This window comes from Nothoprocta perdicaria, unplaced genomic scaffold (genome assembly GCF_003342845.1).
Source record: "Nothoprocta perdicaria isolate Ctin4 unplaced genomic scaffold, notPer1 scaffold_34, whole genome shotgun sequence".
Lineage (NCBI taxonomy): Eukaryota > Metazoa > Chordata > Aves > Tinamiformes > Tinamidae > Nothoprocta > Nothoprocta perdicaria.
The window spans coordinates 473,759-499,219 of NW_020455577.1; the positions used below are offsets into that span (position 1 = coordinate 473,759).

A 25,461-nucleotide genomic window follows, 5' to 3' on the forward strand; every position below is an offset into this window, starting at 1 on the left:
GGCTGCACAATTGGGTTAAATCATTGAGCTCCTCTCATAGATTGCTAAGTGCTGGTAAAAACTTCACATGCTTTTTAGTCAGCCCATGCTCAGTCTTCAACCATTTTTCTTACATTCTTACATTTTTCAGGGTTTTATGTTGATCAAATGCTGCCTGGTGTTGTCAACTTGGGGAGCTGAAAATGCTTTAAAATAGTATATTATTAAATAAGTTCAAGGATTCATGGATGTAATGTGTTCTAAAGCATCTCTACCCAGCATGCTTAAAAGGAGTATCAGTGATATAACAGTGATGATGCAGATAAATGTGGTGTCAACGTTCGTCTCATGAATTTTGCCTCCTGTATTGGCTCGTGCTCAAAATTATTTGACTCTTCTGGTGTTTATATTTTCAGGCCAATTTGAAGGGTGAGAAGGAGGTACCAGACTCGATGAGTTTCCATCGAAATGTCGGAAAAGTCAGGCCAGAGTACAAAAGCAAAGGATGGGAAAACCAAGTATGCAACACTCAGTCTGTTTAATACTTACAAGGGAAAATCACTGGAAACTCAAAAAACCACAGGTGAGTACACTGACTTGAATGCTGCAGTATTTCCTCATCACAGCAGTGAAGTCATCTAGGAGTGCAAAGCACGTGAGCACCTGACCACCGTAAGATTTTTGACCTGCTTGACAGTGTGGTTAAATGGAAGAATTGTGGGAAGGAATCTTGATTAGTTTCTGATTACCTGTAAGGTAGTGTTTCAGTTCAAGAAGAGAATATTTGCAGGTTGCTAAAAAGCAGACTATAGATGAATAAGAGAACTATTTAGTGTCTGCTCTCTATTATCAGCATTTGCCATTCTCTAGCTATTATTTAACTGTAAATTGATGGGCAGTGGTATAAKAGTGCTTGTACCACTGTGCGTATTTTGAGATCTGTTGTGAGTGTATTTGTTCCTGCTACTGTTCCTCCCCTCCAATCCCTTTTAAGGATATAAATAACATAAAGACAAACACAGAGTGAAACTTTCCTGAAGTCCCAAACAAGGCCAGCCTGGTTATGCTTCTTGGTGATTGATAGGGTTGAGAAGGATCGGAAGAAAAAAACAATACTCTGTAGGCCTTGAATGTAATTTCATGTATATGCCTAAGTCCAGGGGGAGATTGTATAAAGAATTGGAATTCAAACTTGACAATTATTTTTAATACTTATTGTTATTTTGAAGTTTAGAGCTGTTTTACATTTTAGGTTTGAAAATAATATGCATGTATGTTATAGCATACTTAGGATAGTAACTTCTACTTTTTTCACCTGAATTAATTAATTGGTAGGTTGCATGTCCTGTGCAGTGTTAGGTTTGTACTGCTTTTCATACCTGTGGACTGGAGTAAATGCGCTTTGTAGGAATGTTTTTGCAAGGACAGCATCTGTCAACTGAAATTGAAGCACCAGCCAGTGGGCTTGTGCAGCAAAAAAGAAATGGGCTGGACCCATGTGTKTGTTCTTGGACTCATCAAGGTATGTTAAACCCCAAAAGGAGGAAGAGAATGAATAATATTTGACACCGTCGTAAAGGGCTTTTAAGATATCAACGTTATATTTACGAGAGCTCCTCTAGCTTACTGTCACTGAGCAGTGCTTCTAAAAGTGGGCCATATATCCCATTTCATCTCCGGAATAGGTTAACTATATTAATTCACTGTATAAAAAATACTCAAGCCATGCCAAGCTGAATATTTCTAATTCCCTTTTTTAATRAATTGAAAAGTATTTTGAGTTTCTAATTCTTTTTTTTCCTTAAACTTCCTCTCAATTTATTTACCTTTTTTTGCCTTTCTTTTTTAATTATTATTTCTGTAGCTCTACTAAGGAGCATTGTTAACTTCTGCTTTCTCTTTTGGCATGCAGTTGCCGCACGCCATGGATTGCAGAGTCTGGGTAAAGTTGCTATATCGAGGAGGATGCCTCCCCCTGCTAACCTCCCTAGTCTCAAAGCAGAGAACAAAGGCAATGACCCTAATGTGAACATCGTGCCTAAAGATGGCACAGGATGGGCTTCGAAACAAGAACAGCATGAGGAAGAAAAGTAAGTGACCAGTAAGATCAGGCTGGGTTTGCTGGGACTTCTGGGTAGTGCTTTGCACTAACCTTTTATTATTTAGCAAAATATTTTTTTTAAATTCTTGTTACATGCTAAAAAAAAATTGAGTTAGGTTATCTAAAATCGCGTTGTGGTAGTTAGCTCTTGCTTTACTGCTACAATAAAACAGTTCTAGTCTATTAATTTTCCCCATTATTCTTGTTTTATCAAAAATAAGTATCAATGAGCTGGAGATTTTGGCTTGGGGGCACTCTGGAGGCTTAAGATATTTGCAGAGCCAGAGTACCTGTTACTGAAAGAGGCTGAACAGCCTCACTGGATTTGTGGACTGGAATGATCTTCYTTGAACATGTGTTTGTTTCTTAGATTGAGAAAAAATTAATGCTTATTGAGAATGTCTGTCTCTTTTTCATTGCTGTGTAATGAAATTGAGACTGTACCTTTGTTCTCAATAGAAGTCAACTTTCTTTTAATCCTTGGTACTCGTTACTTCTTTCATGGTGTCTTTAGCTTTTATTATCAGTTTCTTGTACTTCATAATTTTTGACAGACTTATTTCTGTCATCTCTGTGTTTATGGTGGTATTTTTTTAAATTGATTTTTTTCTCTCAGCYGCTGAGCCAGGAGAACATTATTCCAAAATTTTTCCTTCCATTGTGGGTTCAGCCATTGTTGGTTGAAGGGCTGGTTGCAGAGTGACTGGATTTTCATCATCTAATAAACTAATTTAAAAGCTATACAGCTTCTGTTCTTGATGGATTAGTGTTCCTACCCAGCCATTTTTATTCTTAACTCTTTGCTTTGGGTTATGAATATCTATCCAGTGTAGAGAGCTAATTGATTCCAATTTAACTGCTACTATAACAACAGTTGTTATATATGAAAATGCTTTTATACAGAAGAGTAGTTATTGGTTCTTCAGCTGCAGTTATCTCACTTCATTYGCTTGCAATAGTCGTCCTGACAATCTCATTCTGTGCTCAGTCCCTCTTGCATTCACAAGTGCTTTTCCTCTGATTGCAGACAGCCAGAAGTGCCGCAGACACAGCCAAAACCTGCCGCTCCTGCTCCTCCAGAAGCAGCTCCTGTTGCCAAATCATGGGCCAGTACCAAGCCAGGTGGGCAAGGAGATGGTAAGTGGTGTTAAAGGTGGTGGGAATCTGGACTGGCCTAGCGGGCTATGAATGCTGCTGTGAGAGATCCACACTCAGCAACCTTTTGAGTCTTGACCGAGCCAGCTGGGACTAGGAATGCTGTGGAAGCAACTTTCTTGGCCTGAAGGTGAGCCAGTCCCTTGTCACTCAAGTGAGCTCCAGCCCAGTTTAGTAGGTAGCTGACTTTTAAAGGGCTTGCATGGCCCTTTGGGGGAGATTGGCAGGGCAAGGGTGATCTTGATCAGGGCAGATCGAGATCAAGGCAGATCTTGAACAGGGCTGAAATGGGTGGAGGAAAAAATCTGTATTTTTAGTGTATATAATTCTGGCATAGGAAGGAGCGGCATAAATGCTTAGTGATCTGTTTATTCATTATTCTGAATTGTTCTRTTCCAAAGGTGTAATATCTTTTTTCTTTATAAGTGTCTGTTACAACACTACTTTGCTTATCTTTGGGAACTCTCTGTGTATTCCTTGGTTTGTTGTGTTTCTTTTTGAAATGATACAGTTCAAGCAGGGCTTTTTATTTTTTTTTKCTGGGTCAAGGTGTTAAAGGTATCTTATGTAATTATGTGAAAKAATGGAGAATTCTTTCTGTTGCTGTGGATCTTACCTTGACTGTTTCTGTTGTGGATGTGAGGTTAGAGTTCGTTCTTCAGCAGACTTCTGAAATTGCATGTGAGGATTGAGAGGTTGCTTAGAATGTTTGCATCTCCAAAAATAACCCATGACTTGTTTTGTTGTCTTAAATCTGAGGCTTGCAAGATTTCTGCATCTGAAAATTTTGTCTTGCATGTTGAAGTGAGCTCTTTTCTAGATGGATCTTGGAATAGTAGCATAGATCTGTATTACATGGAGATAACTTCTAAGCCATTACTTAGAGCTTACTRTTACTATTGCACATGTAATGACTTTGCCGTTTTCATGGAGTAGACATTCACAGTGGCAGTTCTTAGAGTTTGCACTTCTCACTCCCTGTCTCGTGCCCGTTGTTTACTCCCTTCTCCGCTATGGAAAGTCTGCTCCCTTAAGCCAGCTCTGCAATTTGTCTTGAGGGAGTGTTGTAGGATAGATGTTCAAAAAACCCCACTGGTATGCAGCTCCCTTTGCCTCAGCCATTCTACATGAGCTGATAAGATCACTGCTGATGTGACATGGGAAATAAAGTGGTTCGGCTCAGTGCTTTAAATGCATTTAGCTAATTACTTGGGGGTTGCCATGGCAACGGTGTGCCAATCCCAGATGGCGCCCTCATTCCGCTCTGTTAATGCGGGAGCGGGGTTGGTGGCTCGGGAAGCAACGCAGGGTGTGAGCTGGCATCGCTCGCCCTGCTCCCGGGTTTGGGACTCGGAGTACACCTGTCGTGCTCGTATTTCCGCGCTCCGCACTTGGCTGGTGGGGCTCGGGCTCTTTCTAGATGCCTTGCGTGCGGTCCAGCAGGAAGGGAGCCAGCAGCCTCGTGCTTTTGTAACTCTTCGTTTGGGTGAGGCAAGACTGAACCCTTCTCAGATATTCCATGTGACCGACTGGAAGGGAAGGACTTCTAAAATGTAATTGCAGCATGCATTTTTCAGCTCTCCTGTTGATTAGAAGGTGAAGTTAATTGCTGCTGTAACATCTTTGAAGACCTTAATTGCTGAACTGTGCTTGGCTGGCAGCCTAGCTATTTCAGGTTGATGACCTGAGTGCCATCGAGTTTATCACTGAGGATGGCATTGCTTTACAATTAAAACATTGCCGTCAGTGTAGACTTTGGCAGAGAGCATTTTCAAGATGTATAATCTAATGAGTGTCACAGGCCACAGGACCTGTGAAGAGGATCCCTGGCCTGTTTAGCGTGGCTGTTGCTTCCAGTCCCATTAAACAAGCTCTTGGATGTAACTAAATGGATGTAGCAGAGGAGTCCAGTGTCTGAAAAATAAAAAGCACAACAATTAACCTGACCTGTAGAAGGTGAAGTTGGAATCAAGCTTGAAAGTTCTCACTGCAGTCTGTAGGCACAGGTGCAAGTATTGTGGTGTTTGCTGTTATAACTTCGCAACAAAAGTGAAGAGAGTCAGGATTTTGCCTTGTGCTTGTTTCTTAATCTTGGAAAAACATCCAGGTCCTTATACTTTAGTTTGCCCTGCAGTCTTTGTGGCCTACCAGGCTGTCTCTTAGAGTATCCAGGAGCTAAAATAGATGCATGAGCAGGGCATTATGCAGACTGAGAGAAAGTTTCCCTCAGCAAGTTTCAGTGATTTGGTATCAGACTAATAGGTCAATATTCAACGTGTGTCTGGCAGGAGGGGAAAATGACTTTTCTTGAAACCTTTGACGTAACTCTGAGTTGGAAGTTAAGGCTTTTGTTATAGCTGATAGACCAAACATAGATTGTCTTCCTGTGTGGCAGTTTCTTAACTTCTGCTTTGAATCAAAGAATGTTCCAGTTCTGATACTAAGTTTTCTCACAAGATAAAACTGTGGCCTTCAGTAGTCCAGCAGAATTATTTGCTATTACAGCAGTGATGAATCTTAGGGGCTTTGGCAATAACATAACTGCCTGTTCTTAGATTGACTGTAGTTGCTGTGAATAAAACAAGGGAAATCTTTGTGCTTGAGAAAAGGATGTTGACAGAGCTGAGGAACTTAAGTGCTCCCTGCGTTGCATCTTGCTCCTTTGGGCAATTCAAGCTGTCCATTTGTCTCTTTGGTTGCTTCAGGATTTCTCTGCAGTCTTGACAGATAATTGACCCAGGAGATTTGACAGTGTTGGTGTTTGGTAGTAAATGTGAATCGTTTGTAAGGATTGCTCTAGGCTCATGTGAATTCTATGTTACCAGTAAATTAAAGTAGCTTTCAAGTTCACCTTTTAAGGACAATCAGACTTAAAGGCCAGGAAACCTTCTGAACTCTTCAGACTACAAAAATTTGTGACTTTGATTCTGTAATTGTGTAGGTCCAGCTATTCAAGTAAATAGTTATTTCCAGCAAGAGTTTCCCAGTCTGCCGGCAGCTGGGGATCAGGAAAAGTCAGGCAAAGAAAAGGATGCATCTGAAGAGCATGGATCTGGACCCAGCTTGCGACCCCAAAGTAAGTATTTGATATGAATTTTTGTGAAATTGCAGGTATTTGTGTAGAACTTACTACAAGATTGCTTGCTTCCAGTACATTGAATGGATTTTTTTGATCAACCTGCTTTTACAGTACATAAGTTGTTGAAAATGATTCAAACTGTCCTTCCATAAGAAACTCTTGTAACTGTCTCACTGTATGGTTATCTTTTTTTAAGAGCTTGTCGTAGGAATTTGTGGGGAAAGGGGGCTGCTTTTTTCTTTCTCTACCATGTTCCCCATTTATGGAAACAAGGTATTTCTCTTAATCCTGTTCTGCAGTTTTCTCCCTGTTTTCCTAAACTGCTCAGTAATCCACTTGTTTCCAAGGGACTTGTGCTGTTTGCACAATACTAACATTTTAACTGTTGTGGCATACAGCAGACAAAAGTGTATATAAAGTGCTTTCCTAATATCAACTAACCACRAAGATAGTCTTTAGAATTACCCCAGAATGCATAATCTCATGCCTAGGCTGAAAGATAACCTGGTTTGGAAGTTTAACTTCAAGGCCAGAGTGGACAGTGCTGTGAAGGTCTGGGGCCTCTTCAGCTCTTGTCCTAGGTGCTGTGACAAGTTGGGTCTATTTCAATTTTGGATGCTTAACCGTAGCAAGACAATCATAAACATAAATTAGGTTGATGTTATGTTTCAGTTTGAGATGCCTGCTATTTCCCTGGTCCTTTTTATGGAAAGGCATTAGACATTATGTTTGTCTCCTGTGAGGAACAGGTTTTCTTTGGTCCTCAGAGCTTTTTGATGGGTTTTGCACCTGATAAAAGTACTTGATTGATAAATCTTAGTTTTCCTAGGCTTTTTATTAGACACGTGAACCCAGAAGTAGAGCCCTAGTTGCTTCTGTTCCATCCCTCTTAGTTACAGCTGAGCCAGACTGTAGTCTTCTGCTGCCTAAGAAATTTCTTCCCCTTGACAGCAGCTTTTCATGTACCATCAAGGCATCGAGCTGATAGAGTGGCCACCTTAAAACAACTAAGGCTGTATTCCATGTTGTGCTATTTTTAATGTCCTTCCTAAATTRCATTGTTTTCTGGAAGGTGAGAAAGACAGAGCAACCTATGAACTTAACTCCAGAGCAACCTGTGAACTTAACTCTTGCCCTTCAGGAGTTCAGTTGGGTATAAGTTTGAGAAAGGTTAAAAAACAGCCCCTTTTTACTTGAGTAGTGATTGCTTGTTTGGGCAGTAAATATTAACACTCATCTGTATAGAGATTACTGTATCACAGAAAACTCAATAGGCAGAGTATTTTTTTCCTTTTATTTGCCTCTGATTCTGTAATATAAAGTCTGTTCTTATTTTCTTTTTTTCCCTCGTGCTGATTCTGCCCATGCAGATAATACCAACTGGAGAGAAGGTGGTAATAAGAACAACTTACCTGGGTCTCCAACTGATCAAGAAGCTAAAACTCCTGGGCAAGATGATAATGCTACAGCACCTGGAGAACAAAATGATGCCCAGAAGGCAGCAGACAAGAGACTACCACAAATCCCTCAGCCCAAGCTGAATGGTCAGCAGCAACCACCGATCTCGTCTCAGTACAGGGCAATGATGCCCCCTTATGTAAGTGTGTAATTACTCTACTCAACTAGCAGCCTACTGAAGAGAAAGTGGTAATTATGTACTGCTAATCAAGGCTTATAGTCATTCTGCTTTGATGGCTTAATTTCACACACTTCTCATTAGCAGACTGTCCCAAGTGAAAAATGTTTCTTTACTTCCATTATCATTCCTTTAATGTTATCCGTGTGTTTAATATAGTGATATTTTAACAAATGATTTCTCTTAAAAACCTTTCCTAGATGTTTAATCAGTATCCAAGAATGGCATATCCTCCTTCCATGCAAGGTCCAACAAGGTTTCCTAATTCTGACCCTGGCAGGTAAGCAACTTTGAAGTGTTACGCTTGTATGGGCATGAACTTGTCTGTAACTTTTAAGTAGCCTGCCAATGTAATTATCAATAGCTTAACTGTCACTGTTTAGATTTTTCACAAGTTTGGTTTGTGCAGAGCAGTGCCACACCACGGTCACTTGTGTTGCAGAACTTYTTGAAAACCACATCTGGCCATCTGCAAAACTTGAGGAAATTATCCACTTCTTAGGGCTTTCATTTGGGGATGTTTTTCTGATGTGTGTTAAAACTAGCTTCCTTCCTCTGTCTTTTTGTAGCTGGAAGTGGCTATGCCCATGCATGAAAGAATAGGGGATTCTTTGTGCAGGGAGATAAGGTCTTTGATAGATGGTCTGGGTTTGTGGGAGGAGAAGCTGWGAGGCATGACAGGGAGAGCTTGAGTAGACATAGGGTAGAGAACCATGGACAAGGGGGAAAGCTTGGAAAGTGTGAGGAAGTATCTCTGAGGTAATTCGATCTGACTGTCAGATTTGTGTACGTGCTGCACAAGATGCAAGGTGTGGATTTCAACTATCGAATAACAGCACAGAGCATCAGGCTTGTAGGCTTGTTGTGCAGTATGTAGACAAGGCTGTAGCTTTTACTCTGCCATTATGAAATGATCTTTAGAAACCTTCCAAACTAGTAAGAAACCAAAGCRGTGAGTGATGTAGCAGTTATTATTTGAAACACAGTACTCGCCTGTCTGAARTTCATGTCCCGTGTATGATATATCCTGTATCCTGTCTGCTTGAAATTATTGCTTGTCACACAAGTTGACTTTGATCTGTTTGTGTTGCTGGATGGTGACAGTGGCCTTTGCTTCTGTTTCTCTTTCAGAGGGCCAAGGGGAAGAGGACCACCTTCCTGGTGTTCAGAACCTATTGAGCGCCCATCCATTCTTAGTGCTAGTGAACTTAAAGAACTAGATAAATTTGATAATCTAGATGCTGAGGCTGATGAGGGCTGGGCAGGTGAGAACATCAGATGGCYTTTTTTTTATTTGTACATTAAATCTTTCTGAAACATGAGTTGAATGTTTGCGTATGTAACAGGTGCTCAGAGTGAAGTGGATTACACTGAACAGCTGAACTTCAGTGATGATGATGAGCAAGGAAGTAGTCAAAAAGAGAAGGAAAGTGGGTAAGTTGGTGTTGCTGGTTTTAGGAGAATGGCATGTAATTAGCTTAGCTTTTGGGAAAGTTGAAGGAGCCAAAGCTTACTCATTTTGACAAGATTTATTCCAATAATATTATATTAAAATAAATTGTTTAACTGTATGCTCAAKTCAGTTGAACATACAGTAGAAATAGTTCTGATGGTGAGAAATTTTTGTTCTTGTTRAGAAAGATTGAGGATAGAAAATAAATCACCATATACTTTGGTGGAGTACACCTTCCATTTCCCTTATTTCTTTGTSTGCAGTGATGAGCAAACACCATCAAAAGACTCTCAAAGCCCCGATGACCAGAAGGAAGCAGAAGAGCAGACAAAGTCTGCCACACAGGTTTCCACAGCAGCAACCAAAGCACCCTATGGCAAAACCCCTCAGCTTGATCAGGTTTGTATTTTTTTTTCCCTATGGGAAAATCCTTACCAGAACAGACTGGACTCAGGTGTCTTTCCAAAACTATCACGTCTATTAAGGTTACAACCATAAGTGAAAGTACTAGTTGCTACTGCTTATCTGCTTCTGTAACTGATCTGGTGCTGCTTAGCTGCTTCTAGCTACAAAATAGAAATGGCATGTTCTTATAGCATGTCTTTATGAACTCTGCCAGTTGCTGTAACTTAACTGACAAACTTCAGCTTGATACTTCTGTGTGTCCATGCCCTGTAAAAGGGAATGAAGCCGCGTTTGTCCGTGTGTCGTGTTTTATAGTGGCACTGGGTAAATGTGCCCTGTTGGCCTATACATCTTTTCTGATTTTTATATCATGATTTGCTTTCTTCAGCACAACTTGGCCAGCTTAACTTCTCAGAAATGTTTTACAGAGACCATACAGAATTTATCAGTTTAGCCAGTGTGTTTTTTGGATTATCCTGTAGTAGAAGAAGATTAATAACTATTGTTAGCCATATTGGAAAATTTCATGGAAACATGATGCTTGTAATGGTGAAGGTTTGGGGATCCTGAATCTATTTTGCTATTTAGCTCTATATAAAGAGCTTTACAGCCTTTRAGGATTTGACACTACATTAATTCTGAGAAAAACAGTGCAGTAGCATAAAATTTGGTATTTGGATGTGAGGCATTTCTAAAATAATTGTTTAGCTTTCAGTACAGGATATAGAGATGTTCTTGTGATGTGATGGCTTAATGCAGTAGAGAAAACAGTAAATCCAAAATTTGACAGCCTGTCACTGCAAACTTGCTTACCCTAATACTTGCTTACCCTAATACCCTAATTCAATCCTATAGGACCGAGGTCCAACACAGCCCTCTATACATGAAAGAGGTGGTCCTGCTCTTCATCCAAAATCTATTCTACCACCGGTAAGAAAAATTAGAGCTGTCTTTATTTGCTTGCATGCAGCTCTTTGATGCTGTCATGGAGGGAATTAGAGGATGTCTCTAGTGAAATCTGTAGGTGGTAGCCTGTTACCAATTTTCAGCAGTTGTTATTAAAATCTCTGTGGTATCCTAACCTCTCTTGAATTTCTCTGGCTCCTTGGTGGGGAGCCCTGTCTGTGCTCTCCCCTGAGTCTCTGTGATGAAGTGGACTGTAACCAAACTAATGTGATGTTTGTCACCTTGGCATCCTAGCAGTGATGGGAGAGGTGTGGCCATGAGGCCAGCAGAATCTTTTTACCACTCCTCCTGGGTTTCATGAGTCAGAACTGGAGCAGGAAGGCAGGGACCTGCTTTATGTCTTCCAAACCTTGCTGTGTAAACATGCCATCCAAGTATAAGTTTTGGAAAATAGATAAAATGTACTATTTCAGTTGACTGGTATAATATGTTTTCTGCTAAATTTATTGATTTTAATATTGCAGCACCCTCCTCCCGATCGTCAGATAGGAAGACAGGGTCCCTTTCCCCCTAAACCAGTACCAGATGAAGATGAAATCTGGAAGCAGAGGAGAAGGCAGCAGTCAGAGATATCGGCTGCGGTTGAGCGAGCCCGTAAGCGACGTGAAGAGGAAGAAAGAAGAATGGAAGAACAAAGAAAAGCAGCTTGTGCAGAAAAGCTAAAACGGTTAAATGAGAAATTTGGCTGCGTGACAAAACCCTCCCGGGATGACCCTCTAAAAGAGAGAGAGAGGGAAAGAGAGAAGGAGAGGGAAAGGGAACGAGAAAGAGAAAGGGAGAGAGAGAGGGAAAGGGAAAGGGAGCGAGAAAGGGAAAAGGAGAGGGAGAGAGAAAAAGAGAGGGAGAGGGAGAAGGAAAAAGAAAGAGAGAGGGAGCTAGAAAAAGAGAGAGAAGAAAAAGAAAAAATGGAAAAAGCAAAAGAACAAGAAAGGGAGAGTGAGAAAGAAAAGGAGATAGAAAAGGAGGAGAAGGAGAAAGAAAAAGAAGAGGAGAAGCCAACACCTGAGGTTCCTGAGCCTGAAGAACCTGTGGCAGCACCTGTARTGGAAAAACAAGAAAATGAAATCAGGAATAACAAGGAAGAAAAAGGTATGCTTGCACAACAAGGACTTGWCTTAAAGCTGAACCACAAAGCACAGTTGCAGTTTAGAAATTTATATTCACACCTACTTAGCCTAGTGCGTCTAGACCATTTGTTTTCTTAGCACATTACATTAGCACAAACTGCCCTTTGGTCTGAGGCTTAGTCCTTTTTGACCACTTCATCAAAGTCTTAAAGCAGAAATTGTGGATTCTATGGTTTAGATTTGGTTATGGTTTATTTACAACGCTGCTTATCACGTAATCGTTACTCTGTCGRTACTCAATTGCCCAGTTTGAGTTTATAAAGAATATTCAGAGATATATGAACACCAGTTGTTCTGCTATCCTGAGCTAATTCGTACTTAGGATACTTTGACGTTATTTTGGATACTAAAACTGAGAAAAAACAGACTGCTTTCATTTTGGGAAAATACTCTGTTAGCTTGACTAAATATGGCACTTGTATTAGAGCAAAATTACTATAATTTAAGATGCATTCAGTGAACTTGTATCTAACAATATCTAACTCATTTTTCAGAAGATCAACCAGTCTTTACCCGTCAAGACAGTGGTCGGAATGAGAAAGAGAAAGACACTCAGGTGCCTCATGAAAGYGAGCCCGATTCAGGGTCTCAACCTCGTCCTACTGTTTCCTCTGGCTATTCTAAGCAGTTCCAGAAATCACTGCCACCAAGATTTCAGAGGCAGCAGGTAATTAAYTAGTTTATTAAAAGAAGAAATAATATGCTTATATTAACATTATGTTAATTCTCCCTCATCCTGGAAGAATATTGACTGTATGAGTTYAGAAGAGGCTAAGTTGTTCGCTTCTGGCAGGAATTGTTCTGCTTGAAGGATTTCTCACTATTGGGAAACTATGTAGTTGAGCAGAAGGCAAGAGGGGCAGCTGGCTTGTTCTTGCAGAAGTTACTGSAAGTAGAGCAATTTGCACTCAGATCCTAAGCTTTGAAGAACACTTTGATATATTAATGAATTGTGCAAAGTATAGGTTCTGTATTTTTCCTGAACATGGGCAAAGCTGTAGCTATTCTAAATTGTCCAGTTTGATTTTCCCACTGCACCAGTTCATGCTGGTATATTCCTGTCCTTTAATTTTCAGGCTACTTAGTGTTAGGGGGATAACTTCACTTCTAATTGCTGGGTTCTTTTAATTTCTGTCCAAATGCTCGTCTTAACAAACAATCCCATGATAACTTTTTTATGCAGGAGCAAATGAAACAGCAGCAGTGGCAGCAGCAGCAGCAGGGTGTGCTTCCCCAGTCTGCTCCATCGCAGCCTTCTAGTGGCCCTGTCCCTCCTCCCCAGCACAGACCTCTCTACCAGCCCATGCAGCCGCATCCCCAGCATTTGGCTTCCATGGGCTTTGATCCACGATGGCTCATGATGCAGTCTTATATGGACCCACGGATGATGTCGGGAAGGCCTGCAATGGATATGCCTCCTATTCACCCAGGTAAAACCTAGCAGCATTTTTKGTTGTTGAATTGTCTTGGTTTTGGAATAAAAGTCTCTTCTTAGAACCACACTGCATATCCCAACTGCGTATTTTCGTGGAGGGGAGGCCTATATAATTTCACCAGGTACAATCAAGCATATTTTAGCCCTGGAAAAACTGTAGTGATGTATCAATGTCTCTCTGCTAAAGTAAAATCATAGCTTTGTCCTGTAGTGCAGGTGTTAGCGATGTTACAGCTGCATTCAGAATGTGAATAAAAAAACTTGCTTTGCTTTGTTACAGATTTTAAAGTTGACTTAGGTTAAATCAAGCAAAAYGGCATTTTTACCATTTGCCTTCCATTATTTGCTAACATCTTTATATCACATTTCTTATAAAAATGAAAATATACTTTAAAAAAAAAAGCTATAATCTGTTAACACTTTAAAAGGCTTGCTAATTTTGTGGCTTTGGGATTCTTTTCTTGGCACTAAAAAGCACTTTTTAATTTGTGGAATAGCAATTAGGAGGCCTGGCTTGCAATTAGAAAAGCCATTGTGCAAAAATAATAGCAGTCTGGCATGTGATGTAAAGGAGATATTTAAGCAGCGAAGGAGCCAGAGTAGGGGTGGGGAGTGCAAAGGGATAGGTATTGAGAAAGAGCCTGCAAGGAATGAATGGAAGAAATGGCAAGCCAAGCAAAAGTAGTGAAAACAGGTCTTTAGAAACAGCAACAACAAAAGGTTCCTGGAGTCCTTAATCAAGTACTAAAAGCCACTTTTTTCCCTCAGTTTCTTAGAGCAGAACTTTCTTCAACAATTTTATAGGCCTCCAGAACTTAGGCTTCTACTATGGTGGAAGCAGGCAGCTTTTCCTTTTCTTGGTAGATAGGGTACCTAGTGGTGAAGATTTGATCTTCCTGAGGTCACCCGATTCAAACAGTGGCAGAGGAGGAAGAGGGAAGAGTTTTTCTGGTACCTCTGATAGGCTCAGTCTCTCTGAATATAGATCTTTTTTGAAATGTTAAAAGGAGTTTAATTGTTGAATTTAAATCTGTCACAGGAATGATGCCTCCCAAACCACTAATGAGAAGAGACCAGATAGAGGGATCAGCAGCTGGTTCRGACTCATTTGAACATATGGCTCGCTCGACGAGGGAGCACCCCGTCCCTCTGTCCGAGCCCCGCGTGATGTGGGGGTCTGACCCCTACCCCCACGCCGAACCTCAGCAGGCTAGCTCTCCTCCCAAAGCGTTGGAYGAGCCTGAAGATTTGAGGTAAGCCCGAGTCCTTGTTCCTTCTTTGAGCCTTACACGCCTAACTGCATGTTAAATTTTGTTAAACTTTACAAGGAGCTGTGGCTGYAGAGATAGGATGTACTTGGTACTGTTGTTTTCAAACATCATTGAAATTCCGTATATATTGATTGTATATAAAACAAGGCCTGCTCCATAGGAGGGACTAGAAGATTAATTTGCTCCTTATTTAGGATATGTAACATATGTAAGAATATTGGTGAATAAAAGCTTTCTTCCTCCAACATTCTTTGTTGCTTCTCCTCAGGCCTGAGGCACACATGGAGCAAGACCGAGKTGCTGCTGTCCCTACTGCTTATCCTGTAGAGCACAACCAGTTGGATTCTCATCCAAAGACAGACTTTTTCAGAGAATCGGCAGAGGTGGAGGTGCAGAAGTTCCCAAGCAGGCCTTCAGAAGACGTACAGCCTCTCCAAACTGACATGCCTAGCCCAGCAGTTAATTTTGAAGGAGTTAATGAGAATATTACACGCAGCTCTCAGGAGGAATTGGTGCCTGTGGGGGAAAGTCACTCTTCTCTGAAGAGAAGCATTTCCCATGGTTCAAGTCACTCTTTAAAATCAGAAGACCAGAGGAACGAGACAGTAACGAATATTTCTAAATTAAATAACAGGTCGGTTGAGACAAAGGAGACTGTGGAGAGACTTGAGATTAAGCCAAGAAAAGAAACTTTGATCAGTAATAGAGCATTGGAAGGACCAAAACCTGAAAAAACATTCAAACCTAAGTCTGAAACAAGATGGGGTCCTAGGCCTGGTTACGGCAGAAGAGAAGAAGGCGGTGATAGACCTATAAGAAGATCTGGTCCTATTAAAAAACCTGTGCTTAGAGATATGAAAGAAGAGCGTGAACAACGAGAAGAACGCGAGCAGAGGAAGGAGAAAGAAGGAGAAAAAGCAGCTAGCGAGAAAATGGGCAAATCTGAAAAAAGTGACAAAAAGGAAGCACCTCAAGTGCCACTGCCTCAGACTGAGCCCGAAGCATCTGCCTCCAGCAGTGCTGCTGCTCCAGGGAAGAAGATAACCCAGGATGCTGCTTCAGTAGCAGCAAGCTCAGAGAGCAGCCAAAGCGAGGCAGCAGCTAAAGCTCCAGTGCAGCCCCCCACCCYGCCAGTGCAGCAGCAGCTCCCAGCTGCGCAGCCCCCTGCCCCACAGCCTCCCGCAGCGGCCCCACAGCCGCCCCCTGCCCAGCCTGCGGCCCCACAGCAGCCCCATGTTCAGCAGCCAGCTACCACAGCGAAGGAGGAGAAGCAGACAGAGAAGGTGGCCAGCAAGGAGGTGATAGAGAAACCACGTTTAGAAACCAGACCTGTGAAAAGAGAGCCTGGCTTACCGCCTAGAACATACTGGAAGGAGGCTAGGGATAGAGACTGGTTCCCAGATCAAGGATACAGAGGTAGAGGTCGCGGGGAATATTACTCCAGAGGTCGCAGCTATAGAGGTTCCTATGGGGGACGTGGCCGGGGCAGTAGAGGCCATAACAGAGAGTACCCACAACACTACAGAGATCCTAAGCCTAGATCAGACCATGTGCCTTCAGGGCCTGTCAGGCAAAGGGAAGAGAGTGAAACCCGTAGCGAGAGTTCTGATTTTGAAGTCATCCCRAAACGGCGCCGCCAGCACGGCTCCGAAACGGATTCCGACAGCGAGGTTCATGAAAGCGCAAGCGACACCCTGCTCTCAGACAAGGACAGCCTGAGCAAAGGCAAGCACCCCAAGAGAGAGGAGAGACCTGAGAGCAAGAAGCCTTCCAAGCCCCTGATGTTCAAACCTGAAAACAATATCAGAATAGACAATAGATCCATAGAAAAAACCTATATAAGGGAAGATGAGAATAAACCCAAACCAGGGTTTCTTCCTAAAGGAGAGCCTTCTAGACGAGGTAGAGGGGGAATGTTTAGACGTGGTGGTAGGGATCCTGGTGGGCGTCCTCCACGTCCATCTACAATAAGGAGACCGGCCTACAGGGACAATCAGTGGAACCCTCCTAGGCAAACCGAAATCATTAAACCAGAAGATGGGGAACCTCCAAGAAGAAATGAACATTATGGTCCTATACCAGTTGATAAAAGACCTCAAAAGTTCGAGAGGAAGTTTGATCCAACAAGAGAAAGGCCACGAAGACAAAGGCCTGCTCGGCCTCCAAGGCAGGATAAGCCACCGCGCTTCAGGCGCCTAAAAGAAAGAGAGGCTGCCTCGAAGATAAACGAGGCGGTAGCTAATTCATCAACACCTGCGACAGTTAATAATGCAGTTAACGAGCAGCCCACCACCGCCCTGGATGTGTCGGGGAGTAAGACACCAGACTTGTCCAACCAGAATTCTTCAGATCAGGCAAATGAAGAATGGGAAACGGCCTCAGAAAGCAGCGACTTCAACGAAAGGCGTGAAAGGGATGAGAAGAAAACKGCAGATGCGGCAGCACAAGTGGTTGTAAAAGCAGGAGAAAACACTGGAGCCCCCAAAAGGGAAATAGCCAAGAGAAGTTTCTCTAGTCAGCGGCCTGGAATTGACCGTCAAAACCGACGTGGCAACAATGGGCCAGCTAAACCCGGGAGGAACTTCTCAGGGCCTCGTGGTGAAAGACGGAGTGGTCCTCCACCCAGAAGTGGAAAAAGAGGGTGAGTGCTGGCTTCTCTTAAGAAGTATGTATGCCTGTGGACTTTGGCTGTGGTCCTCCTGTGGTTCAGAATGGTTGCTAGTCATTTTAGATCTGCAATAATTCATAGAGTGAGACAGAAATGCATAGATCTGTGGCTATCTGCTTATTTTTATGTCTATATATGGTAATTCTTGGAAAATGAATTTCAAAGCTTCATGCTGTGGAGGGTTGTATTCCGTGTTGTAGATTGTTGCATTTCAGGGTTAGTTTTTTTCCCTTTTGCCCAGGCTTAAATTTGTGATCAATGCTCTGTTTTACACACTACATAGTAGATACTTGTAGCTCTGTACTGTGATGTGTGTTAAACTGTTTATGTTTGCTCTGTCCCTGGTTATCAATTTTCTGTTTATTTTTCCTATACAGACCATTTGAAGAGCAGACAGCAAGTGTGCCTGCTGTTGATCCCACCAACAGCACTGCTTTGCATCAGGAAGAAGGTGCTAATGCTGCAGGACAAAAAAGTGCTAAGGATGCCAGTGGCAAAAAGAGAGAGGAACCCAAGGCTGGTCCAAAACCCAAGCCTAAGGAAAAAGTGGATGCCTTGTCTCAGTTTGATCTTAACAACTATGCAAGTATGTGTTGATAAAAATCTAATCCTAACAAGAATTTGTAAATCCTACTAGCTTTGCTGCATATAGAACTAGATGTTTGAAGACTTTTGGAGAAAGATGATCTTCAGAAAATAAATAATACAGAAAAATCACATACTCAGTTGTTGCTCCCTTTGTCCTATCTAATTAACAACGTGTATTCCTTTAAAAAGTGACGTGTAACACTGTTTTTATGTGTAGATGGGAACAAGGTTCTTCTACTGTCTCTTCTGAACTCTTGACATTCAGACCACTTTCCGCCACTTGGTTTCTGGTAATTTGCTTAACTTTCATAAGCAAAGGCAGTGGATGTCACTGAAAAACTTCCAGATGGTTTTCCTAAAAGAGGTTGTCTTGAGCGGTTTTAGCTCTTATTTCACGGAGAGTTTGATACAGAAAACTTCAAATTGCCTGTCCTTTAATTAAAGAAGTCCCTCTTGATGCTCCTCACAGTGAATGCTGCACACAGAAGCTTAGCCATGATCAGGGCCACCATCTGTGGCTGGTTGCTGGGAGATTGCTACCACTCTAAAGCAGTTTTTGTCTTGGTGTGTTCTATTTCATGCTGCATCTAAAGCTATTGAGGCACTAGGGAAGGACCATCTATACCTTTCCTTTGTCTGTAGGTGTTGTGATTATTGATGATCACCCTGAAGTGACAGTAGTTGAAGACTCCCAGTCTAACTTGAATGATGATGGTTTTACTGAAGTGGTGTCTAAGAAGCAACAAAAACGCTTGCAAGATGAAGAGCGCAGAAAGAAGGAAGAACAAACAGTGCAGGTACAAGACACAGCATTTATAATGAGCAAAAGCTTCCTAAAATTCTTGGGATATTGCGGGTGTCGTGAAGTTGCAAAGTCTTGGTTCCCAGGCAGCTGTGTTTCATGTTTAAGTATGTACAGTTGTAAAATTTTAAGTTCAGAATTTGTAAATAAGTCTTCTCTTAGTTTAGGATTCTGTGCTCTCTGTTTAGTCACTGATCAGGCAGGTGGCATCAGGAAAGTTGAAACTGAGGGGTTTTGGTTTTTAATACTGCTAACTAGACTTATGCCACTGCTTGTGTCTTAGTTGATTCTAAGAGGAAAACAGATGAGAAATAAACCACTATTCTTGYTGTTAAATATACCTAAGAAGGCTTACCCGTTCGGTTTTCTGTTGTCACRCAGTGCAATTTGTCATCCAGGCAGGCTGTCTGCTTTGAGAATAAAATTGACTTCCACTTACAGGTTTGGACCAAAAAAGGATCAAGTGAAAAAGGACGAGGTCAGAACTCAAAGCTGCCGCCCAGGTTTGCCAAAAAGCAGCAGCAGCAACAGGCAGCAGCTGCGGCTGCGCAGCAGGCACAGGCTCAAGCTCAGGCTCAGGCCCAGGCCCAGCCTCCGTGTGGGACCCAGGCTCCAGGGCAGCCCCCGGCTTCTGCTCAGCCTCAAGCCCAGGYGGCGGCGGGGACAGCCAGCCCCGAGTTCGCGGTGCCGGGCAAAGTTCTGCAGAGCGCCCAGGCTCACAACGGGCTGGGAACTGAGTTGTGGGAAAACAAGGTGCCTTCTACAGCAGTTCTGAATGACATCTCCAAAAAATGTAAGTGGCGTCTCTGGAAATTCATGGGGAGGGACGAGTCATGGGGAGGGACAAGCCAGGCATTTAGAGAACGCTGATTGTCATCYCTCTTTGCTGATGTCTCATTTGCCACTGCTGATGTAGCCTGTTGCTGCACAGGGAGCAGAGGGCAGCCTTCACAAGTGCAGGGCTGTAAACAGTGGAGACTCCTGAAAGCAGCTGTTGCTCCCTTAAATCCATGCTGTTTTGTCAGACTTGTTTTTTTCCAAATGTGATGGACAGCTAAATAAGCAGCATAGTGGTAAGTGCTGCATARGTTAAGAATTTCACAACTGTCTGAAGCTTACTAAATAAACAATCTTTCTTGGATTTTTTTTTTCAGTTAATTCATAACTTTAGTTGAACATTTTAACCAATTGTTCTTAATTGTGTTTTTTTAATCCCCAGTGGGACCCATTAGCCCACCTCAGCCGCCTTCAGTCAGTGCTTGGAACAAACCTTTGACATCTTTCGGCGCATCTACATCTCCAGAGGTAAGGACCAAGAGGAGAGGAGCAGCTCTATACTGAGCTTACTCAGAGTATGCCTGTCTGGAATCAGTACCAACTCTCTAGATGTTTGTGCCGTGCACATGCTTGGAGGTCAAGCTTTGGAAGAGGCTGCCCAAGGAAGTGATGGAGTCACCATCCCTGGCAGTGTTAAAGAAACGTGTAGACGAGGCACTCAGGGACATGGTTTAGTAGGTGTGGTGGTCAAGGGCTTACAGCTGGACTCTGATCTTGAGGGTGTTTTGCAACCATAATGATTTGGTGATTAATTTTGAAAATTTTGAGAATAAAGAGAATTGATTGTAATTAAGAGAATTCTGTCAGTCTGAATCTGGGCACCTGGATATTGTACTTGTGCTTTTCCCTTTTTCTACTAGTTCTTSTTCTTGATCATTCTTTTTTTTCCTCCACTATTTTTCCTTCCCCTAGAGATTGCATAGACAGTAAGTAGTTAATTGARGAGCTATGGATGTGCATTCAGATACTGTCTGTTCCTCTTGCAAATCTGTTGTGGTGACAAATGATGCTTTTGCTGACAGGAGCCAGAAGTACAGTTGTGATCTTAAAAAGCTTGATCATATTTGCACTCTCTGAACTGGTGGCAATACACTAATTTGGAAGTCTTTTTGCAATGTAAATGTTTACCTTTTAACTAGGGAGGAAAGCCTGGACAGGAAGGTGGAGTTGAACTTGGTATAGAAACTATTCAGTTTGGAGCTCCAGCTTCCAGTGGCAGTGACAATGAAGTTGGCCCTGTGCTGTCTGAGAAGTCCACTGACAAGCTCCCGGAACCAAAAGAGCAGAGGCAGAAACAGCCTCGGGCTGGACCCATCAAAGCACAAAAGGTAAAGATGATATCTTCACCGTGAACTCACAAATTAAGTAATAGCAGAGCAGTTCAGTCAAAAAAAAAAAAAAAAAAAAAATTGCAGATCAATAATGGTTTAATTATGATTAATAATGAAATAGGATATTCGTTCAGTTAGGACTGTTACTATAAAATTCACGTTCTGCTTATATGCTTCCTAAAATAATCAACAAGTGGTTCATGGAGAGAAGATGAGGGAATTAATTAGAAGAAGTAAATGCAAGTAAATAGCATGCTAACTGAACAGAATTTGTTCCTTGATTCTGTGTTTGGAGCAAGGGATTTGACTCAGCCAAAGGGGTTGTGGATTGGCACTGTTGTTTTGGACTAGATCTGGAGGTGGATGGAGTGTGGGGTTTTTGTGTTTACTGCACTCAGGCTTTCAGAGCTCTCTTGAAGCAGGTGCTTCCACTTCTGTCTTAGCTGTATCTCCAGCTTTGACTCCTAGCATCCTCCCCCCAAAAAACAACGAAAAACCCTAGGAACACATGGTGCCCTGCTGAGTTTTGTAGCTAGTTTACTAAGCTGAGTAGTGCACCTAGCTGCAGGAACAAAAAAAAAAGGGTGTTTAGGAGGGAGTGTAAGTCACTCAAGTCTCAAATGTATAGATGTCTAGATTTCTTTTTTAATATAAMAGATCAGGGAAGACTGAATAAGTAACTGGACTTAACCTCGATTTAAAAACATGCATCACTTGCCATATGGAGATTTAGGTGATCCAGTCGATCATTTCTTCTTTGCCTTTCCATTGTGACCACTCAAAAGGAGTTCGCTTGTTCTCACATCATTTAAATCCTTTCTTGTGAAACTCCACTGTGAAAGTAAATGTACAGTCCTGTTCCCTTCCTTTCCAATGCATATTCCTCTGCATCACTAGCTCTTAGTGCCAGCTTCTGACTCCTAGAAAAATTAGGACAGATGCACTTGACTGGTGTCTTACTGAACCAGCTGTTTCAGTCTCTGGGTGTTTGAGACTTGGCAGTGGTTGTGTTGTAAATAAAGCTCTTTTTGAGGATAAATAAAGCTCTTTTTGAGGACTTTTGAGAAGATCAGGTAATTTGTTGGGGTTTTTTAACCTTCTCAAAAAAAAAGTAGAAATCCGAAAGTGTTGTCACATGTAGTAGAGTGAATTAACTACTTCTGCGTGAAATGCTGAACAGTTATCCTGCAATTGCTGCATTTTATTGCAAAATATGACCTCTTCTAGCAGGAAAGTCCTTCCTGGTTAATCCTGCTGCTGAAGTGTGGTAACCTAGCACATCCAAAAGCCTTCTTAGACATACTAATAGTTTGCCTACATCAAATCACCCAAAGGTACTCAACTCCAAAATAAGGTCATTTAATGTCTAGAAAGCTGCTGGGTTTTATTCTTTTTTTTTTTTTTTCTTTTTACTACTTCTCGTATTGCAGCTATCCAGGCTCCTATAGTTATTTTTTTCCTGCAAAACACGTGTATGATGACGTGGTAAATTCTAACAGTGTGGAGCTGGGGGAGGACTTAGGGGCTGCAGCTCCTTGGGAGCTTACATTCTGGGGGCTCTCACGAAGGAGAAGGGTGTAATTCTTTAGCTCCTTTGATGATAACACAGCTTCCCACCTCCCAGTCTCCTTCATGGTGRTACTATTTTCTGTGAGGTTTAAATACAAGTTTATGATGAGGGCTGGAGGTCAGTACTGTTCAACTGATGTAGGCATGTAAGAGAAGTATTGAGAACCATATAAGAAACATCAACTTATCTACTCGGGTTGCTTTCTAAGGTGGGATTTCTTTCTGTAAACTGGTAGAAGGAGGAATATTTGGGCAAGGAGGTCTGGGGGATAGTTCCTGATGATGCTCCTCAGTGACATTGTGGAGTTTAGGTCTCTGCTTCTTGYCCCCCTCTGAAAGCTGCCTACGGTCTGTGCTGCTGCCTGAGGGCAGCAAGACCCTGTAGGGAACCCTCCTCTCCCAGATACAGCAGGTCTGCATGTGCAGAGGCAACACCAGCAGCTCCACAAGAGCTTCTGTCCTTCCACTAAGGAAGCTTGAGCACTAGAACCGAGCGGACTGCCTTTAATCAATTTTGGTGCTGCTCTGGGGTTAAGTGGGCTGAATGGTCTCAGGTGGAAAGGATCTGACCGTTTAAACAGCACAGCATTCAGGTTCCTTGAGGCCTTTCATTCTGCTTTAGTTCGGCTGAACAAGCAGAATTACAGCAGCTAGGATAGCTGCTGTTTCTGCAAAATAAGGCAACGCTTTCATACTTTCTTTTTCCCCCCTCCCTCTGGGTATACATTTAGTGTGCAATTCCTAGATAAAAATAAGGCAACATGCATGTGTCCAGATAGCCTTAAATGAAGACAGCCGTTTGTTTCTAGGGCCCTGTWAAATCCAGATTCTCTGAAAATCAAAGTAACATCTATGCACGCAAAATCTTGTGGCTTACATGCTTTTTTTTCCATGGTTTCTGGTAAGGAGAATTAAAATGGTTGTTCTGTAGATTTTAACTAGATATGATTTTCGTTGACCTCTTGCACTTGACGTAGAGCAGATACTGCTTCAAAACACACTGCTTTAGATTCCTAATGTTCAAAATGAATGGGTTTCATATTCTTGTTTCTGAATCTCAAATGATCTGTAAGTTGAAAAAGAAAATGCTTACCTATTAAGAAAGCCTTACTAAGTTTTAAGTTGTTATTCTAAGCATGTTAGAATAATTCTTATGGGATAGGACATGGAGGAAAGACCTGACTGACAAGTTAACGCTACCTTAGCTTCCAGACTTGAGTCCAGTAGAAAACAAAGAGTATAAACCTGGTCCTATTGGGAAAGAGCGTTCTTTAAAGAACAGGAAGGTGAAGGATGCCCAGCAGGGAGAGCCGGAGGGACAGGAAAAGCCATCTCCCACCTCTGTCAGAAGTCCCGAACCTGTCACTGCAAAGGAGACCAAAGCAGCAAGTGAACTTAGTACGGAAATAGGAACGATGATATCTGTGTCTGCTCCAGAGTTCGGAACAAACACAAAGGTAAGAAAAACATGGAAAAAGTACTGAGCACTGTTTTTGAAAATGATTATATGAGTTAATGGTCACTGAACTAACATTTGGTTGCCTGCTGGTGATAGTCACCTGGACAGCAGAGCCCGCTGAGCTGAAATACATGATCGGTGCTTGAATGCAGCAGTTTTGCAGAAGTGGTATGGAGACATTATATCTCTGTGCAGATCTCACCTTGAAAGGCTTTAAACTAAACTGTTGTGTCTCAAATGTGAGAACTGCCCCAGGTTTTACCTTTGCTGTGAAGAGTGGAGCCTGGTGTAGGCAGATTGTGTAGACTTGGGTCTTGAACAAGTTTGCAACGTGCAGGAGAAGTGCCTGACTTTTGGCAGGGAACTATAATATGCGAGAGACCCTATTGGTCTATTAAAGAGGTTAGTATGTCAGCTGCTGATGACTTGAGTCTTGTCAGGATATTCCCTTGCAAAACTCAGTCAGGATGTTCAAGACTCGCTGTAGTTGCCCGTGTGCAATTCCCCTGGCTTCTCTGTAGGCATAACCATGCCTAACATTAACGGGTAGATTGCAACTTCCCGTCAGGATTCATCGTTCTCAARGTCCATCCTTAGCCACGTTGCTAAGGCTGTAAGGCAGCTACTCCTTTGTCTGTAGTGTCACGTAAGAAGTGGCACAGGGAGAAGTGGCACGCACTGCAGAACAGCCCTTGCTGCTCATAGCTGCACTTCTCGAGCAAGAACTTGGCACAAGCTCTTCTATCTCTCAGCTCTAAAGAAACCATATGCTTGAATAACTGCTGGTTACCTGTGTTGGTGATGGCAAAAGKATTCTCATGCACTTGCAGTTTTATGAGTTCAGGCACAAGTTTGTTTTGTATTGTCTCATTCTCATGTTTCCTGGTCTTAAGTAGATATTTCCTCAACGCACTTAGGAAAACCATTCCTCTGTAAAACAGCAGTATTAACAGTTGAAGAATCGTGCAGACGACTCAGTTTAATGTTTCCCAGGGTAGGGGGCTTAACAGCCTTAGTGGCATTTGCAGCGATGGTCCGCAAGCAGATGATATGTCCTGAAATTTCTTCCAGGGCAAGAATTGTTAAGAGTGGTGCTTGTGTCACACCAGCAAAATCCCTTGTTTTGAGTTGAAAGACAAATAGATATATGGAAACTCAGATTTTTGTGTCCTTGACAGTTTCAGTCTACTAAGCAGGTGTGAATGGTCTATGTTGATATCAGAACAGTTAAGTGCACTTACTCTATGCAAAATGTGAAATACAGACTCATAAACACTTGGTGAGCAGGGGGATTTGTGCATGTGCTTTCTTGCCATTTTCCAAGCTGTTATGACCAGAACCATTACAGTGGCCTGCCTGAGGTATGCAGATGGGAACTTCAGTTTATTATAAGGCACCTACAGAATAGGAAATGTATCTTGATTGATTACTCTGGGCTAAGACCCTCGTGAAGAGCTCTACAAGTAAATCAGCATCTTAGTAAATCAGTAATCATAGTATAAAAATGTAGGGTATCTTCCCAAGGGCAGTCTGGGCTTTGTGTTCTTTCTCTGCCTTTGTTTTCCATATTAAAAATGAGCTGTGAAGATTCTTGATAGTA

The 25,461-nt window shown here is 42.2% G+C and overlaps 1 protein-coding gene across 8 annotated transcripts in view; it reads left to right on the forward strand.

Moving 5' to 3' along the window:
- The first annotated feature begins 399 nt into the window (after nt 1-399).
- Nucleotides 400-25,461, forward strand: part of PRRC2C (proline rich coiled-coil 2C) — a 45,346-nt gene continuing 20,284 nt past the window's right edge. For 4 of the 8 annotated variants that reach the window (XM_026043782.1, XM_026043784.1, XM_026043786.1 and 1 more), the window contains exons 1-21: nt 400-562; nt 1,892-2,069; nt 3,108-3,217; nt 6,177-6,311; nt 7,670-7,911; nt 8,151-8,230; nt 9,082-9,215; nt 9,297-9,384; nt 9,667-9,802; nt 10,664-10,738; nt 11,239-11,863; nt 12,396-12,568; nt 13,085-13,331; nt 14,376-14,589; nt 14,876-17,248; nt 17,653-17,861; nt 18,506-18,660; nt 19,107-19,458; nt 19,885-19,970; nt 20,642-20,830; nt 23,608-23,859. In XM_026043782.1, coding sequence (XP_025899567.1) covers nt 448-562; nt 1,892-2,069; nt 3,108-3,217; nt 6,177-6,311; nt 7,670-7,911; nt 8,151-8,230; nt 9,082-9,215; nt 9,297-9,384; nt 9,667-9,802; nt 10,664-10,738; nt 11,239-11,863; nt 12,396-12,568; nt 13,085-13,331; nt 14,376-14,589; nt 14,876-17,248; nt 17,653-17,861; nt 18,506-18,660; nt 19,107-19,458; nt 19,885-19,970; nt 20,642-20,830; nt 23,608-23,859 — 6,168 coding nt within the window. In that variant the 5' untranslated portion in view covers nt 400-447. The remainder of the gene's footprint in view (nt 563-1,891; nt 2,070-3,107; nt 3,218-6,176; nt 6,312-7,669; nt 7,912-8,150; nt 8,231-9,081; nt 9,216-9,296; nt 9,385-9,666; nt 9,803-10,663; nt 10,739-11,238; nt 11,864-12,395; nt 12,569-13,084; nt 13,332-14,375; nt 14,590-14,875; nt 17,249-17,652; nt 17,862-18,505; nt 18,661-19,106; nt 19,459-19,884; nt 19,971-20,641; nt 20,831-23,607; nt 23,860-25,461) is intronic. The other 4 variants (XM_026043783.1, XM_026043789.1, XM_026043785.1 and 1 more) reach the window with 3 other exon arrangements.